The sequence below is a fragment of the Mus pahari genome, chromosome 1 (assembly GCF_900095145.1).
Source record: "Mus pahari chromosome 1, PAHARI_EIJ_v1.1, whole genome shotgun sequence".
Classification (NCBI taxonomy): domain Eukaryota; kingdom Metazoa; phylum Chordata; class Mammalia; order Rodentia; family Muridae; genus Mus; species Mus pahari.
The window spans coordinates 106856147-106876002 of record NC_034590.1 but is presented as its reverse complement, the minus strand read 5'-3'; the positions used below and the strand labels follow the sequence as shown (position 1 = coordinate 106876002).

General features: G+C 42.4%; 1 protein-coding gene across 1 annotated transcript in view; it reads right to left on the bottom strand.

The window, feature by feature from the left end:
• The window catches only part of Glrx3 (glutaredoxin 3), a 30389-nt gene that overhangs the window by 437 nt on the left and 10096 nt on the right, over positions 1 to 19856 (bottom strand). Inside the window, exons 3-10 of the mRNA XM_021196976.2 lie at positions 14477 to 14551; positions 13625 to 13826; positions 8335 to 8507; positions 8086 to 8147; positions 6210 to 6267; positions 4669 to 4721; positions 3417 to 3456; positions 3234 to 3326 (exon numbers count right to left, since the gene is read on the bottom strand). Of these exons, the coding sequence (XP_021052635.1) occupies positions 3234 to 3326; positions 3417 to 3456; positions 4669 to 4721; positions 6210 to 6267; positions 8086 to 8147; positions 8335 to 8507; positions 13625 to 13826; positions 14477 to 14551 (756 nt within the window). The remainder of the gene's footprint in view (positions 1 to 3233; positions 3327 to 3416; positions 3457 to 4668; positions 4722 to 6209; positions 6268 to 8085; positions 8148 to 8334; positions 8508 to 13624; positions 13827 to 14476; positions 14552 to 19856) is intronic.

The following is a 19856-nucleotide window of genomic DNA, read 5'->3' as shown; positions in this document are numbered from 1 at the left end:
GACCTAAGCAACAAGTTTGTTTTACCATTATCTGACACCAAAAGGACACACACTCAATTAAACCTACAAGATTTCAACATGCCAGCATTTTACACCATGAAATAGAATACAAGGCGCACACAGGAGTAGAACACTGGCCTAACAGCCAAGGCCCTGGATTCAAGTCTCTCTCTCCTCTTCTCTCTCTGCACAAGTAAAACTGAACATAAATCGTAGGTTAGGATTTATTTTAAAACTAAATAGTCACCTTTTTGTATTCATGGAGACTGACTTTGGGCTCATTCCTTACAGATGTAGAAGACACAGCACACACCACTCCCATGCTAAACTATAATGTGAATGCTGCTTGGAAAATAATGACAAGGAAAACACTGGTACATTGTTAGGAGAGTTAGACCATACCAAGCTTCATCGAGCTTCTACATCTAAGACTGAGGACATCTAATAGTTTAAGTGACCCTTACATTCCTGTAAATGGAGAGGCTCCTACAAGCTCCCACAACCAGACCCAGGGGTGGCTAACAGACCAAAGAGCCTCCACACTATCCAGGTAAGATCCTTCCTTAGGCCCTTAAGCTAATAGAGGTTGCCTATGTCTATAACCTATCTGGCTGGAAGAAACCACATGGACTTTGAGTTGAGTTTCTTTTGCATTGGGAATTATATTGGGAAACTTTTTTCTAATTTATATTGGGATTAACTATGTTGGCAATAAACTGCCTGGCATCAGATTCCCAAAGTTTGATCCAGGTTGACAAAGTCAAGTCTGAGCAGTTCTCATTCTCCCTCTTCGGGTTTGTTTCTCTTCCTGACATAACACCTGCAGGAACCACTCACTTCATGTTCACTATAGACTAAAAAACCATTGTTTGGATATGGAGTCTCTGGGTGTCCTAGAACTCACTAAGCAGCCAACTTAAAGAAATCTTCCTGCCTTTGTGTGTCAAATGTTGGGATTACAGGCATGTACATACTACCAAGTCTTGCTTCTACAAATTAAAACACATATACATATTTTTTAATCTTCAGTGGTTGAATCTGCACATACAGAACTCACAAATGGGAGGGAGAGCTGGCAAACAATCTCAGGACAAAGTTAAAAGGGTGTTCTAAACCAATAAACAGATCAGTGAACACAAAACCACTAAGCCCAGGTAGCCGTAACTCATCAATCAGGTAGCCTTCAGTAGCATTGGGTCTTTCACGTTTTTCCTACACAAGCTAGCACTCGGCTGCATCACAGTCCATTCTTCTGATCTCCAGATTTATACCTAAGCTATGGTGGAAAGAGGATGAACTCTACATAAGAAGAATCCTTCCCTCTGAGACGCCTGGAGAGCTCCCCTCCCCTCTGTGGGCAGGCAATTGACACTCAGTCAAGGGCCCCAAGTCTAATGGCTCCTCAGTCCATCTACAGTCTGTCAGGAGCTGCCTTTTCCAAGGTCTCAGACTGAACAAGTCATTGAGTTACTAAGTCAACAAAAAGTACCAGTGCTCTAACAGAAGCCAATCAGAATTACCCTATGGAATGTGTATTAATGAACAGATGCAAAACTGCACTCTGCAGGAAACACAAAGTGACAGTTCCCCAAACTGTGACAGTTCACAAAAGTAGGAGCAGTAGCATCAACTTGCAAATGCATGTGTTCTGAGCAGGAATCATAAAAGTTATACAGTTCCCAAAAGGTTTCAACTACTTCCTGGTCTCCTAAGACCCTTTGGCTAAGGCATGGACTGTGAGTCATTCAGACAAGAACAAGCTCAAAAGCATCTCGGATCTAAAGACAGTTTGTGAGTTAATAAGATGTCTACCTGCATATGATATGTGTGCACCCAGATATTAGAGGAGCAAGTGCACACTTACCTTGTTGCTTCAGGGCTCCTAAAAGCTGCAGTGCTTTCTTTTCTCCATGAATGCATCCATTTACTAGGAAAACTACATCTCTACCTTATTGTCAAAGTGCCATCAAACTCTGCACTTGGCAGGAAATAAAGCCTGCCCTGCAGAGGCAGGGCACAGCAGCCCTACAGCTGCCTTTAGCCCTGAGTTCATTGACTGTTAGCTGGTCCAGAGACTGAGTTTGTCCATATTATAAAAGCCTGTTTTTAAAGCTTTTATTGTATAATGTTAACTATGTTTTAAATTTTTTTTCCACTTAAAACTCAGGGAAACAATCAGAAGGCCAAAGGGCAATATTCTGCCTGGAGGAGGAGCTGCCCCACCATCTGCTGGTCACACCCTCAACACACTGGGCAAGGTAGAGAGCAGTGGGATAGAGAAGGGCCATGAAAGCTGCAGTTCACAGCAACCAACACAGCTAACAAACACAGTTACTAGTAGATAAGACCACCCTGTAGTACATTTCAAAATGTCAGGTCCATTGCCAGGTATTGGCGGCGTATGTCATCACTCAAGAGGCAAAGGTAGGCAATCTCTGAGTTAGAAGCCAGCCTGGACTACAGAATTAGTTCCAGGACAGCCAAGGCTACCCAGAGAAATTCTGTCTTGAAAAACTAAAAGGAAATGCCAGGTTCATTTAAAAGACAAAAGAAGTAAGTTTTTTAACTGTCTAATAACCATTTACCAAGTTCCTAAAATAAACAGAGCATCAGGAAGGATTTGAAGTAATGTAAGGCCAGCTCTGATGGCTCATACCCATAATCTCAGAACTGGGAAGGCTGAGACAGACCATGAGCTCCTAGTCCTCATCCTCATGCCTGCACGTTAAGGGTGGTTAAGGGAAAAGGAAAATGACCCAGAGAAACAATAACAACTAACGAAAAATGAAAATGCAGTAAGAATTTTAGAGCAGAGAAATGTTCCTGCCAGGAGAAATGCACATTTACAAAAGAAGTCGGGCCCCAAAGGATGGTGATAAAAAGATCTAAATACGGAAGATACAAGAAAACCTAAAGTTGCGGGAAGCAGGTAAAGATGGACTGACAGACAAAACAACAGGGAAGGAAGCTGTGCAGGAGTTGGCACAGCAGGTCCTCTTGAGGTCATCTGGACACTCAGCTAGAGTGTTTCACTCTCCCTGGAAGCTGGCAGCATTCAAAGGCTTTGAAGACTCTCAGAGCAGGAGGAAGCGTGAGACACGACACACGCACGGACCGCACGCACAGATGAGGCTGAGTGTGAGGCTGGAGAAGAGGAGCCTGACCCCTCCACAGCTGGATGTTTAACATAACAAGTATTTCAGTTCTTGAGAACAGCAATGAAAAGCTCTTACCTTGACAATATCCAATCCTCCAACAAGATCCCCTCTCACATACAGCTGAGGGTAGGTTGGCCAATTTGAGAACGTTTTTAATCCCTGACGCACCTAAAGGAACAACAGCAATCCTGAATCCTTCCCATCAGACCCTGTGAACAAAGCTAAAACATGGGATGAAACAGAAAACCTAGAACTTACTTCTTCATCCTCCAGTATATCAAAAGTTTCATATTCAACCCTGCAAAAAGATAGAGCATTTTTATTAGGTGTTCATTTTAAACAAAAACCATAAAATCTATATAGTGTTTTTAATACAGTCAAGAAAAGCAGTCCACCGCTAACCAACTTACTCTAGAAAGCCTGCTGTAAAGCAATGGGATGACCTTTACTCTCAGGCCTGTCGTGCCAAGACAGAAATCACTCAGTCTCTCGATGGACAACACTAGCTACAGTGGGGCTTGACAAATTCCTCTTAGGCACAGTAGAAGGCGGTATCTGTGTGTCAGTCAGAGGACAACTTGTAGAAGGAGTCGTCAATTCTTCCCTCCACTATCTGGGTCAAGCATCAGTGTTGGGGTAAGCACCTATACCCTGTACACCATCTTGCTGGACCCCAACCTTGCTTTAAAGAGAAGAGCCACTTCTTAAAGGTCATATTCAAACTGTGCCTTCCATCCTGCAACTTCAGAGAACAGGCTATCTATTCAAAGTATGATCAGAACACATATTATAATTTGAAAAGCAATCATGAAACAAGAGAAACCAAACATTTGAAAATCCAAAAGAACATGTGCTAAACAGCTCCACACAGATGCATTTGGTTCTAAGCACGAAATCAACCAGGGAGTCCCCACCGGACAACTCTAGCGCAGCAGCTCCAACACAGGAGCAGAGACTTAAACAGCTCACTCTACTCCACACAAAGCAGGCCAGAGGCCTCACGTCCTCCAGGACCTGAGTTACAGGCAGCTCTGAGATGCCTGATTGGATGCTGGGAACCAACTCTCATCTTTTTTTTTTTTTTTTTTTTGGTTTTTCGAGACAGGGTTTCTCTGTATAGCCCTGGCTGTCCTAGGACTAACTTTGTAGACCAGGCTGGCCTCGAACTCAGAAATCCGCCTGCCTCTGCCTCCTGAGTGCTGGGATTAAAGGCGTCGCCACCACACCCAGCTAACTCTCATCTTCTTAAAGAGCAGTACACAATTACTGAGTCATCTTTCTAGCTCTGAAAGCAAAGGCTTCAAAAAATGCTAGATTATGTGATTGTCTCCCTGCATTTTTTTAATGCATGATAAGAACAAGGGCCAGAAAAATCCTTTTTGGTCTAAGTTAAAGCATTCAAAATACACTATAAAAATTAGAAATGTGTGTCAATAAATATTATGCAAATATGTTTAAACATTAAAACTGTGAAGTATCAGTAGCTGAAGGGAACACAAGATTTACCTACCCTGTACTATTCAGTATTTCCAGAATTTGTTTGCTGAATCCACATTTTGCTTCCTGAATTTAAAAAAAAAAAAAAAAAGTACATTGTACATTTTTTTTTCCACAGACCCAGTGATTGTGGCCACTTCGAATGCTCAAGTCAGCACCCCAATCTCTCTGTGGACCCAGCTCCTGTGCTTCTTCCATCCCCTCTGACATCATCCCAAACAACCTTCAGACTGACTTTGGCTTTAACCTTTTAAACTGAATGACATGCAGCAGCTTAAAATCTCTGTGGTCAGGATGGTCCCCTAAATAAAACGCAAATCTACACAGAATCACCTGCCTTTTTCTTGCTAAGACACAGAACACGGTTAAGCCAGATCTTGGCACTGTGGCATCAGCTACTGAAGTGATTGAAATCTTCTGCTTTATTTCAAGGCAGATCCCCAAGCCCCAGCTATCCTGGGAGAAAAGACTGACAATACACAACAACTTAAAAGCTCCCAGGACACCATTTCCAAGACATACAAATTCTTCCCAGATAGGCACAAGAAACGTGAAGAATGAAAGTCTGCTTTCAAGAGTTGTGGAGCAGGAGTACCACTTCATCATTACATAAGTTATTAACATTGTGCATTGTCCCAGGTACAGAGTCTATGTCCTAACACAGTGGTATCTACATGCTAAATTTATATTAGTGTCTTCCTTATTACTTCATCACACTAGTTACATTAACTAATTAGTTGTTTTAACTAATGGCCTTCACTGTGTTGATAACATGGCAACCCTTACGACAACCTGATGTTAAAACACTCATGGCATTAAAAGATCCATTCACAAAAAGGCACAGTGAAGGCAAGGGCCTCTTTGGCGTTGCCTGCCCAGGGTGGCTTGTACCTGGGCAGTTTCCTCACCCCACTGCCTCTCTCTTCTGAGATTTAGTCTCCTTACCCTGAGAGGAAAGAAAACTGCACAGCTTTGCCTGCCTGAAGTTAAACAGCTGAAACAACTGTTAACTGCAAAATGTAAGAGGAATGACAGGACTAGCTTTTTGAAATTACCAATCTAATCCCAACACAGGAGAGAGTCAGCTTTCACCACTTAACGAGTGCAAGGGGACCTATCAAACTAATTCAGTACCTACTTTCATCGGACTACAAGAACCAATCCTGTCACCTCAGAGCACAAGGGACACTGTCAGGATTTACTTCTTACTCTCTGGACCTAAGGACAAGAACTTCAGGACTACCAGGGACAGACATTTGCCCACAGTCCACATCCTCAAAAAAGGTACTGGCTAAGTGCTAGCAGCACTGACCACTTCAGCTGACAAAGTTTGGCAGCAGAAAGACACGCACCCTGCTGAGATGCTGATGATAAAGTTAAGCAAAATGGAGATTACTTTGTTTGATCTCCGTAAGCACCAATTAAGGCCTGGATAACTTCCTGATACTACTACAGCTTCATTAGCTAAACTAGAAAAAAAGACTTAACTGTCCCCTTGCTGCAGATGTTAACATCAAAAGAAATTACAAATAAAACCGTTTTTGAGTTCTTTACCTGTTTGTTTCCTTTCATAAAGAGCATCACGGAAGCTTTATTGGTCAACACTTTGAGCCTGAAGAGAGAAAATTGATATAAAATGGCTCAGCTCAATTATTAAACACCACTTCTGCTCTGCTTCCTGAGTAGCAGGCATATCTGAGGGATAGCAGGATGATGGCTCACAGCTTTGAGTGGTACTAAACAAGCAAAAGCATTGACACTTTCCTTTATTTCATTCTCTCCCTGAGCCACTGTAAAACATAATATGGCTTTTTGAGGCAACGAATGTTCTTTCAAGTTGCAATTTAAGCCCATCAACTTGTAGTACTAAAAAAATAATAATAACCAATTCAGCAAGGAATTATGCGATGGGGGGCCTGTATACCGAGCCATCTACCCAAATGAAGCAGTGAGCGCTTCCCATCATGATGTGCATAATGCTCTTCACACCAGAGCAGGGCAGTGAGCCTAATCAAGCAAAATCTTAGTCCTCCAACCACCACTAACCACGAAAAAAATCAACTCACTTTAACTTTATATGCCACCTGTCAAAAAGCACAATCTAACTTGCTCTCTATCAGGAATGTTAATGACCTAAATTTGGAATAAAGTTTAGTCACAAATCTTTAGGAAAAAAAAAACAGTGTACAGATAATGGGTCATGTCATTTTTCTCTTCTCTCTTCTCATGCTGTGGAAGCAGCACGAGCCAAAATCTTATAGAAGCAAGCTGGCGCTGGTCAGGTGTACAGATCACACCGGCCAACAGGACACAAACCTGGCCAAGCCCACTCACCAGATGATCTAACCACCCAGATCCATGCATCTCAGGCCACTCGGCTGTCAAAATACTCATGTCACTAGAGAAGAGCTCTTTAGATTACTACCCGAAACATACAACTCTATGCTGTATGTATGTGTGCATGCCTGAAGTGGGAAGAGCTGGAAACAGCAATTTAAGAAAGAAGATCTGAGGAAGACAGGGCAACAGCAGCAAGGACAATCCAGAGGATGAGATGCAGAGCCACCCTAGAAGCAGCACAGCCTCGGGAGGTCAAGAACATCATGGGCCATGATAAAGACCACAAAGGGGCCCGTGTGGTATCCACAACACCACTATCTTCTCACCACTACAAAAGGGTATTGGGCCAGCATGACATATATAGAATACTGTTCCTAAGGAGTACTTGGACTAAGTAAGACAAATGATCTTTATTAAATATTTGTAGAAATTCTCAAAATGTGAAATGCAAGAAAATTACAAACTCAAGGCCCAACTAACAGTTGTTGAGCTCTGATGCATTTCAAGATAAATTATGTTTAATTAATATAAAAATGTGAACTAATAAATTCACATTTATTACAACAGAACCTCCTTCATATATCCCTCTACAACAAAATCCACCATTTCTACAAGACTTCTAAAGCAGGCTGTAATCTCTCATAAATAGAAAGATGGTTTCACAGCTCCAGAGTCTGAGTTTTGTGACTATGGCTCAGAGAAGTCTCTGAGAACCCTAGCTTTTCCCATTAAACTCTTACCACATTTAGAGACTGAACACAGCACTTCAGCTGCACACAAAAACACAGAGGTGCTATGCTCATACAAAAGAGCAAGAACCAAATAGGACCCTGGACCCACTGAAAGTGACATTTCTACAGCACCAAGTATACTTACTCTTCATAATTGCTAAATCAAGTAAAACATCTCCAGTCCAAATGAGAGCATCCAGAGTTTACAAAACTAGGTACTGAGGAACACCACATTATGACCCAAATAGGCAGACACTAACTAACTGTTTGGTGTCTACTCAGAAAGAACAACGCACCAACAGGATTCATAGACTGTTAGGATACACAGAGCATCCTGCTGCCAGATCTCCATCACTTACCTTTCCTCTAACTTGGGTGCTTTGGGACAAACTGTATCTAGCTCTTCTGATGCTTCCAGCTCCTGAAAGAAGCACATTATGACAACATAAACTACCTTGACCACCCCCCACTGTGCAACACTGACAAATGTCTATCAGAAATACTGAGTTCTCATTAGTAAACCCCGGGATACAATATGTGCTTTCAATTTATTACAACACTTTTAGAAAAGTGTTCTCTAAACAAATTGTCTTTATAAAGAATCTAACCTTAATTATGTCGAGTCCTCCTATTAGCTCTCCAGAAACATAGAGCTGAGGATAGGTGGGCCAATTAGAGTATGTTTTGAGCCCCTGTCGAACTTCTTCATCTGAGAAGATATCAAAACTGCTGAACTGAATATTGTGTTTGTGAAGGATTTCCACCATCTGCTTGCTGAAACCTGCAACAGAACAAGGAAACAGAGATTCAGCATCTCTCACATACCACTCAGTGTCCAGGGGACAGAAATGCCCACCTCGCCTGCATGGTGATTGAATCAGCATAAACTAGATGATATAAGACGAAAGTAAATGCTAAAAATTCATTTGACCTAGAGTCTCACATAGAGCATAATTACAGTAAAGTGTGTGTTTATCAAAGCTGCCCTTTAATTGGGAACACAGCATTAGTCAAAGAGCAGAACCATGAAAGCTTACCACAGGCTCCACCCTGACAGTGACAAAGCTCTCTGTGGCTGCTCCCTCTCCCTTCAAGAAACTGACCAGGAGCCTAAAACAGCTGTTTTAACCACTGCTTGACCACAGTGAGACCCAAGTGCAGTCCTTCCTACCACTCTAGTGAGCCTGTGTACACACTTCTGCAGGGGCTTTCATCTTCACCTCTGAGCAGGATGGATGGCACTCAGAATCACAAGTGCTGCTTTGGGTCGAAAGTCAGCACAGTCCAGTAAATGTTCAAGCCTTTACCTTTGTTGTTCCATATGAATTATCTACAGACTGCTGTCACTTCCCCTCAGCTTTTGTTAGAACCTGATAGGTTCTTTCCTGGAACTGTTTCCATTCCCTTTAGTGTGCAGGATGGTGTTTCTCTTCTAAGGTTCACTATAGTGACAAATCTGTCCCAGGAGTTTAGAATTTGGTGAAGCCGTCTTCTTCCAAGGTTCACATTACTCTTATGAACCTATCTGTCCAGGCTGAAAAAAGGTCACTTTTCTTCCCAGATGCTAACTCTTACCAATTACACCTTCAAGTCAGAATCGCTTTCCTCTTTCTCACTTCAGCTTTCTTTGAAAGATACTCTTAATCCACTGGAATGTAAACTACTCTTCCTTTAAGATTTCCCCACATCAGCAATTATTTTCAAATAAAAGCAAATCACGAAATTCAGTATAAGATGAGCTGCAATGGTCTTACCTGACGTCACCCAAAAGCACACTTACTATTAAGAACATGGGTCTAGAGCTGAGCTCCGAAAGCTGCCCAGCTCTGCAGTTGCTGAGATGAAGCACCAGGAGAGTATGCAGCACACAAGCTGCTTTTCCTCCAACTGAAGTGTGTGTTCATGCACAGCCTCAAGTCAAACACTGTTTCTGAATGTTTCCACTCATCTGGGAGTTCATTAGTAAACAGCTAACGGCTGACTGCTGATGGTTATTCTGTTCCCAATATATTAGCTTGTTTCTACTGTAACTGGCTGAGAAAAGGCTTTATTTTGGCTTTAGGCAATTACATGCAGACTAGAAAGATTGATTGGTAGGGTTTCATTTTTAAGGGTTAAAGTGGCAGACTGGAAATGTTATGCTTAAGGATAAAGTAGTAATAAGGCTTTATTCTAATAACAAAATATTTATACACTCCTGAAGAAAAATGCATGCATGTAACAGAAGCACTTAAAAGTTTAAAAAAAAAAATCTCATTTACCACAAAATCACCATTTCTATGTGCAGTCATTTCCACTTGTGACATGAGTAATAAGCCTAACTGCCACATTTAATAACTACCTAAAAGACCCTAAGAGTATTTCTACACTTGTGCTTTGCATCTGACTCCCAAAGCTCCCACAGCCAAACATCTACCAGAGCTTTACCAACAATAGCTGGAAGTCCCCCAATAACCTCATTATCCTGCTAAAGAACCTCAATGATTCAGAAAACTTCCTCGAAAGTAAGCAAGTTCTCTTCCTATCCTTCTGAGAAGCCAGAAGAGAGGCAACTCAGGTCTGTGCTTGTAAATCACCATAAATTCTGCAGATGGCATCTAGGAGAGCAGAAGGTACAGCTGTGGCCTCTACAGGTTCTAGAACAGACAGGCTCTGGAAACAGTTTCCCACTCTCTTGGATATGAAGTGCAAATGTTATCTAAGTTTTCTGGGTAACAAAAAACAAGGCCAGGGCCACCGATTCAAATGCAATTGTAACCCTGCTCCACACCAGATGCTGAGCCAGGAGCAAAGCAGTTTGAGTGGCAGAGTGCTCTCAAAATCCACCCTGCTGCATGAGAGAAACGTCTTCATTTCAGAGATGACCTGTGGTTTATGAGAGGCTAGCCCACTCTCTTCACTCAGTGTCAATACGGGACAGAGATCATTCCACACCAGGCAGCTCAGCAAGCAAGAACAGAAGTGAAGCCACATACATCTGCTCTATGTGCCAGGAAGGAAGACACATAAAAAGAAACTAAGTATCAGGGAAACAGGCACAGAACCCTTAGAAACACAAAGGCCCATGGAAAAGAACTGGCAACTAAACCTTTATGTATCCAACAATCTCTTTACCTTTTTTTTTTCACTATCTAAATGCCTAAATATCTTGTTTTTCATTGCTCTAAAATATCTAAATTTTCTTTTTATTCTATTTGTAGTCTGATTGTCACAACATAAAAAACCTCAATAGGTCATAAATTCAGTTTAGAGAAATACACTATTTCTAAATAAGCCAAATTCAGAAAGACAAGTAACATATTTTCCTTTGTATGCAGAAACTAGATTTAAAATTGTGTATGAGCACACAGACACACACACACACACACACACACACACACACACACACACACACACGCGCGCGCATCCACGTGCATAGGGAATGTCACAATTCTGAAAAGTAAGAGAGGAAAAGAGGCACTAGCTCTGACAAAGGGAAGCAGAGGGGTGAAATACAGGCAACAAGAAAGCAGTGGCAAGCTGCAAAGGAAGGAGGAGAGCCAGCTAGAACTGGAAGAGGCTTGAGATAGTATTGGGGGGGGGGGGGCAAAGATCCTATCTCAGTCCAATGTATACTAACCTAAAAGTTAACTTCTAAAAATGACTACTTCTGTTTACCACTGATGTTTGAAAAATTAGAAAGCCCCTGCACTGAAAGACCTTTGGAGACAAGCCCCACCCAGCACCCTCCAGAGCTGCTGAAAGCCACGGTACTTCTAGTACCTGACTTGTACCTAGTTCCTGAACAGGGCCAACTTCAATGACAGGGCTGAAGCCAGCAAGTGACACAAACACCCCACCTCTGCTGCCTGGTAACACTATGCCGGCCAATTTTGCCTCCTGCCAATATCACTAGGTTATCAGCAGAGATTTACAGAGTAGTACTGTTGAGTTTCAAAAAAGAATAGGGTATTAGATAAACAGTTTGTTATGTATAACCTGCCATGGAGGTTTTTACTATTTTACAGGCCTTCCTACTGCCCTTTAGACTGGAATAAGATATGTCCTCATCTAAACAACATGAAGCACCAGAGAGGGTAATAATTCTAACCCTCATTAAAAATAAAGTAACAGGGGCTGGAGAGATTGGGTCAGCAGTTGGGAGCACTGACTGCTCTTCCAGAGGTCCTGAGTTCAATTCCCAGCAACCACATGGTGGCTCACAACACCTGTAATGGGATCTGATGACCTCTTCTGATGTGTGTGAATACAGTGACAGTGCACTCACATACATAAAATAAATTTTAAAAAATAAATAAAAATAAAATAACAAAAAAGCACCATGAAGACTGTCTACTCCCTGCCACTACTTCACTCAAGGGCAGACCCAGGAAGCTTTGCAAGGCTGACTCAAAAGGACACTGCCTGGGCAACCTTTCAGGCAGAAAGGAGGAGAGAAAGGAATCACTTCTTCATCTTTTTAATAGAACGTAACAAGATCCTTTACTGTTTCCTGACCACAGAGAGAGAAAAGAGAAAGAAAGTATAGAGCCCACTCAGAATGGCAGCACAGCTCTCTCCAGTCACACTGGACACAGTAATCCTGTCAACAGCATCCCCGACTCTACTGCCACCCATCTTAATAAATCCCCTCTAGTGCAGCTGAAATAAATACCCTTAGAGTCTCAACAGAATCATCAAAAGGCATTAAAAACTCAATTATGTAGCATAATAATGTTGTAGTGGACACAGTAAAAAGAAAACAACATAAGCTCAATTCCAGGGAGTAAGGGGCAGATAATTACAAACTTATCTTAGGGTAAAAGTATAAGCACCCTCGTGTACAGAGAGTATACCTAACGATAAGCCAAGACTCAGTGATCTTTAATCTACTAACAGCCATCCACTGGAAGTGACAGCAGTGGATGAAAAATGTCATCACGCAAGAACAAGAGGGGAAGCAGGAAGACAGAGCAGGCTCAGGCCCTAATGAGAAAGCCCTCAAGCTGTTAAATTATGAAATCTAAACAAAAAGATGAGAAAGAGGCTGCCAAGAAAGAAAACTGTTTGGAGCAAACTACACAAGCCAGAGATGCTCAGGAGATAAAAGTGCTTCGACACAACCCTCAAGACTGGAGTTGTATCCCAACATGCACATAACAACCCCTGAGTCAGTACACAATTTTAACTCCAGCTCCCAGAGGATGGAGACAGGAATATGACTGGGACTTGCCAGCCTAGCAGGTTCCAGACATTGCTTCAAATGATGGGTGGAAACTGACAAAGAACCTTCAATGTCCTCTCTGGCATGTGCATGCGCACAACCACATGCACACCCTGACAGGCTGGGCTGGAGGGATGACCCAGAGGTTAAGAGTGCCTGTACTAGTTGTTCTTGTGAGGACCCAAGTTTCACTCTCAGCACGCATGTTGGGAAGCTCACAACCGCCTCTACTTGCAGCTCTAGAGAATCCAACATCTTCTTCTAGCCTCTTTGGGCCTACGTGCTACGTTCGCTTACAAAGAGACACATATACATACAAAGACACACACACACACACACACACACACACACACACACACACCTTTTTTTAAAACCTATATAGGCCAAAGACCCATTAGTAGAGACAGCAATATAACAGATAGCTGGAAGCTAATCCCTCCCCCAGCTCAATTACCACAAGAGCAAGTTATCTTTGTTGCTGATGACTCAGACAGGAAACAGAGAAAGCCCGAACCCAGTTACTTCCAAAGACCCGCTCCCTCCGGCTTCCATGTCCTCGGAGTATACAGTCACTGACAACTATCAATGACTTGCATGCCAACACAGGGAGGTGTAACCAGCCTAACTCTACGCACATCAATAGCACCCATGCAGGCAAGGATATTCTGTTCCAATCATCAGGATCAGCTCCTTACCACAGCGTGGTTCTTGAGGTGTTCCCTTCATGAACAGCATGCAGGGGGCAGCATGAGTCAGCTTTTTCAGGCGAAGGTTGAGATCTTCTTTAAGATGTTCATTAGTACTAGGAGGAAAGGCTCCGCTAGACACGTGTCGCTGGACTTTTTTGGTCAACTCTGGGGCATGTGCACCATCTAACCGGTCGACTTTCTGAGAATTCTGAAGTTTGAAATGTCATTTAGAATAAAGTGGCATTTCTTCACCATCATCTATACTTTAGACTCCAAGGTTATAGAAAGTACCTAAAGCTCTAGCCAATTTTTAAAGGTAGCCCTGTGAGCGATAGTGAGAGGGTATGATTAGCAACTGCTTGCACTGCTTCTCACTTAGAAACACTCATTTTGGAGCATGCTGGGGAAGCAGACATCTCAAAGTAATCCCAGCTTGAATAGACCTACTGAACACAAATGAAGTTCTGGAGAGCTGTGGTAAGTGGTAATAATACCCATGGGTGCCCTGAAGCACAGATTTGCACTCGATTCCCAAGGAATCATTAATCAACTAGAACCAGCCAGATGTCTCCTCACATCCAGGCACATGTCCTCAATAACCCACTTCAAACCTGGGTCAGGGAGTATGAGTCTGCAGGAGAAGACTGGTCAGGAGGCTCCAGTTCTAGCTGTGGGCTGCCCATTGCCCATGGCAAACAACCAGCATGGTCTTCATTGGTGCAAAAAAACAAAGAGAGTACCAGAAAAAGGTACAAGGCCAGGAGCAACCAAGGAGGTTAGGAGAGGATAAAAGAATCAAAACATACAGTCCCAGGAGCCTCCTGGATGGACCATCTCTGGAGCCTCTTTCATCCTTACCTTGAAGAACAGGAAGGTAGGAACAGAGCTAATTTCATATTTTTCAGATACTTCAGGAACAGCTTCGGCTTCCAGCTTGAAAAATAAAAGAATCCAAGCTTCATTATTACTGGCCCTTTTTCTACTTTGATATGTAAATCAGTTTCACATGCACTGTCCCTTCAAGTCCATGGTATTTTAAGACTACAGGACAAAAGTTTATGACACATTTACATTTAAATGAGACTCACTGGGCTGGCATGTCATCCACGGAGTCTGCAGTGTCAAAACAGGTTCAGAGGTTTTTATTTTGTTGCACATTTCAAAAGATGCCTGGAGGCTGTGAATAAAATTTTTGGTGCACTAGTGACCTAGTAAATTTTCAATCATATGCAGCTACTACTATATTGAAATCCATAAATCACTGACCCCAGTTATGTCATGATTACAGTGCTTATTTTCTGCCCACAGCAATTCTTGCTGTTTGCTCTATTGACTAATTTCAGGAGGCAGTACATCATGACTGACAGTTGCAGCTTTCTGCAAATTATGAAGCAAAAAGGAGTATTTCTTCAATAAACTATTGATGTCTGATAAATTTTACTTTTAACCCCTGCACGGCTGCTGGATACTAGGCAAACAGCCTGCTGGGTTGCTCGCTTGCACTCCAGTCTATTCAAACATGTAAACTCATTTTGACTAAGATGACTGCATTTGGTCTGATCATTTCCTTGGGGCCCCTCATGGTATGATGTAGTGGTATCTGGCACATGGGTTTCGAACAGATTTAGAAACACAATTTCCAGATAATTAGAACACAATTACTGTAAAATATTTACGTAGGTCTTTATAAATATACTTTGAGGAAAAACCAAGATATATTATATTTTTCTCTCATAGGACGGTCAATTTAATATAAACTTTGAAACCAATAAAAACTTGCATTCACATTATACCTATAGGAAATAAAATTTATTGATAAATTATATTGTTAAATGTGTTTAAATATATATATATATACTGAATTTCTCTAAGAGGGAAAGATTTCCACTGGGCTTGAAATGTGATTTTTGTCTCTGCTATACTAGTCAGGCTACCTGTGCTGTCCTGGCAGGCAGAGGCACTGTCCTGCCTGCAGCCTCATGAGGCCTGACCCAGGGTCTCACCTTTTCTCAGGCTTTGTTTGTAAGGATATTTTTAGTGCCTTCTGCAAAAGTGTTCTTAATTGTTTCTATTTTTCAAGTGTACTTAAAGAGAGACCAGTCTGACACAAACATTTTGAATGAACTACAGCTTTAGAAATGTATGTGCTATATTTTTCCTTTGACGCAGTTCCATAGTAAGACCAATGGTGGCCATGATGTCACCCAGCAGTTCACTCTCTTCTTCAACTCTGACTAGCTGAGCGCTGCTCAGAAAGAGACCCCCTACTGCAATACAGCTGAGCAACACCTAAAAACATGTTCCTCCATCAGAACAGATAACACCCTAACTCTTAACATAGGCCTACATATGTTAGCTCCATTTCTGCTGCCATTCTTGCCTAAGGATCAACTAAAAGTGCCTCTCCTCAAATCAGCTTCCAGAAGACTAGCTCTTCCTCATAGAGGTAACAGGGACACACAAACACACAGAAGAGGTGATGGGATTTCCACTACAGCCATAAAGTTCTCCAAAACATCACCATCTGATGTCTTAACACCTTTGTAGAGCTGGGGTAGAGGCTCCCAGGATTGTCCAGCATGCCTGTGGCCCTGGGTATGATCCCTAGCATCACAGAAAGGAATCTTTGCAGCACTCAAATTCTTTGAATATATGGCTCTAATAGAGTATAATGGTCTTAGTTATGAAAATAGGAAATACTTTTAAATGACCTTCATGTATGTACAAGAGCTCAAAGCTACCTTTCATGAATACCAACTCCATACCATGAACCCTTCCACAAACTAGATGAATTAACTTGATTAATTAACCTGTAAACAATCATTTGTGGACATATTTATAAGAGTTTCACCCAGCAAGAGGCAGACCAAGCAAGGAAGACTCAAACCCCAAGAGCACCACCCAACAGCATAAGGCCTCAACATAACAAAAACGACAGAGGACAAGTGAGTTCCCGTCTCTTCTCAGGCCGGCACACCTATCTCCTCCCCTGGAGTAAGAGCCCCAGTTACTGCGTCTTTGTGCTCCTGCTCCAGAGCTCAAGCTCTGCACCATCAGCCCCTTGGGTCACAGGTCTCCGGCAGACCACACAACAGCACCCCTGCTTCTCCAGCTTCAAGAGACTTCTAAAGCTCTTCAATGACGTGAGCAGATTCCTGTAACAAATCTTACTTATCGCATCTCCGTGTCCCACTGGCTGTTTCCCTGGACAAGTCTGGCTGATGTAAAAGGTGATGTGGGTGACATAATCAGATTCAGAGAAATAACGCAGCTCAGAAATGAAGCCTAAATATAAAATCTGTGCTTCTATTATTATGCCACATGTAGCTTTCTACTGCTACAGTCAGAAGAAAGACTGCACTTTAGGGATTGGGCTGGTTTACCCACACTGCATTTTCACATTGTCTCTGCTGGGAACTGAGCTCTTCAGAGCCTTCTCATGGTGTTGTGCCTGTGAGAAGGAGTAACAGGTGAGAACATGGAGGGCAGGCGGGGAGGGGGTTCTCACTCATTTTGGGAGGTATGAGATAGGGGTTCCCTATGTAGTCTTGGCTGCCTTAGAACAAATAGACTCAAACTCAGATCCTCTGAAAGCAAAGATCCAGATCCGTCTCCCTGAAAGCTGGGACTAGAGGTGTGTGCCAACAAGCCCAGCAGGGTCCTCACTCTCAGACTTCATTTTACAGGTCAGGGACAACATAGAAATGGCACACAGCTGAGAGTTCCTCTAAGCTAGGTAATGCCTGGGGTTTGGTGCACTGGTTCACTCACTTACTCCTGGTATCAGCCAGCACTATCATCCCGGTTATTTTATACAGACCAAGTGTGCAGACATCTGCAAAGCAGCATAAACTGTAGCATTATGACTCGGCTTCTTCAGATATTACAAGGAACCTGGTTTTTTTAAAGATTTATGTATTTTATCATATGTGTTACTTTGATTACCTATATATATATATATATATATATATATATATATATATATATATGCATATGTATATGTACCATGCCTGGTGCCTAAAGGTCAGATGGCCTGGAACTGTAGTTCAGTTATGAGTCACTGTGTAGGTGCTGGGAACTGAAACCAGGTCCCTAGCAAGGGTATCCAGTACTCTTTTTTTTTTTTTTTTCTCTTTTCCAGTACTCTTAATTGCTGAGCCATGATGATTCCTACAATAGACCTCAATGTAACCTAATGTAATGTAAGCACTTGCCTAACATAACTGCGAAGTCCTGAGTACAGTCCCCAAGAGCACAAGGGATAGTGCAGGGGATGCAAAGCACAGCACTGTAACTTTGTAACTCCTCCATGCCCTAACTCTCAGCACAGCAACCACTACACCAGTGGTTCTCAACCTCCTAACTCTGCGGCCCTTGAATACACTTCCTCATGTTATGCTCACATAAAGTTATTTTCAATGCTACTTCGTAACTGTAATTTTGCTGCTATTATGAATCATAATGTAATTATCTGTGTTTACTGATGGTCTTAAGTGACACCCTGTGAAAGGGTCCTTCAACTCCCAAAGAAGCCCTATTGCGACCCACAGGGTGAGAAACCACTGCACCATACAACAAAATAATACTGACCAGAGCAACATCATAAAACTCTCTCCCTAAACAGCTAGCTGACTCTGATCTCTGAGAAAGTTTATCCTGACGTGGAACTGTCAGTGATGGGCAGTGTTAACCCTGAGAGACTGGCTTCTAGGCATGACCGTGAAGAAACTATCCTAATTGCCCAGCGGGGGGACGGGGTGTCAATCCCTTGGCAGGGGATCCCGGGCTGTGTAAGTGGAGAAGTGAGCAAAGCAATAGCACGTGCCATTCTTGTTCTCTTGGGAATATGGCTGTAATCTGAGCAGCTGCCTCCAGTTGCTACAGCTGACTTCCCTGCTATGATGAACCTGGAATTATGAGCTAAATAAACCTTTCTCCGGTAAGTTTTCTCTAACAGAGTACATCATCACATCACTAGGACTGCAACTATGACACACAGCAAATGAGATATGCAGGAGGGGAGGATACACTTCCTTCAAACAGGGTCTGACTTTTTTCCCATCTTTCCCTCATGGACAAAGCCGTGGAATTTCTATCTCCTTCCTACTATCTCTCACTCCCAAACATCATAATCTGAAAGATTCTACCATATAATTGACAAATATGTATTCCCATAAGCATGGTACACAAGCCTATTCAGTACCCAGGAGGCTGAGGCAGAAAATCATAAATTCATCCTTCCACCTACCCAGATACATCAACATCCACAGATCAATAAAGCGTACTTCCATTTTAGGTAGAGATCTGACTACGTATTTTGAAAAGAAAAAGCACTTAATATTTTAATTAGCTATTTCCTCTATTCTAAGTAAGCTTGAATCTTTTTGTAAGGCATTTACCAATGGAAGTAAATCGTGTTCTTCCTCACAGTTTTTAGAGATGTAAGAGCCTACAGAAAAACCCAAATTTCTGGATCTAACAGGGAAGGGCCTAGCCCATCAGAGGTAGCATCTTACAGCCACATCACAAGTTGGGGAACAAGGGTCTCAGTGGAGAATGCAAAAGCCTTGCTTCTCAGCTTTCAGTCCTGGTAGGAACAAGCTTCACAACTCTTACCAGAAATGTGTGGCTGGTTTGTCTGAGCTGGTGGTATCTTAGTAATTAGAAAACTAGTTGTTGGTAGTTATAACCAATTTAAAACACCTTACTCAAGATCATCTTCTAGGCTGGGGGTGTAGCTCAGCTGGTACAGTACTGGCCTAGCATGCAGGAAGCCCTGATTTGATTCTTAACACCATATAACTGGGGCATGATGGGACCCACTACAGTCCCATCACTAGTGAGACAGAGGCAGGAGGATCAAAATCTCAAAGTCATCCATGGCTACATAATAAATTCCAAGCCAGCCTAGGATATATAAGGTTCTGTTTCAAGATAAGAAGAGAAGGAGGAAGAGGAGGAAAATGAAGAAGTAGTAATAATAATAATGCAAACCAAAAATATGTATTTAAAAGAAAATCACTTATTTAAATGACTTTGTGGCTCTACTAACAAAGACTGAAACAATCACTTAATTTCACAAGTCAAAAATGCCAAACTAGGCCTGGTGTGGTGGTGCACACCTTTAATCCCAGCACTTGGGAGGCAAAGGCAGGCGAATTTCTGAGTTCGAGGCCAGCCTGGTCTACAGAGTGAGTTCCAGGACAGCCAGGACTATACAGAGAAACCCTGTCTCAAA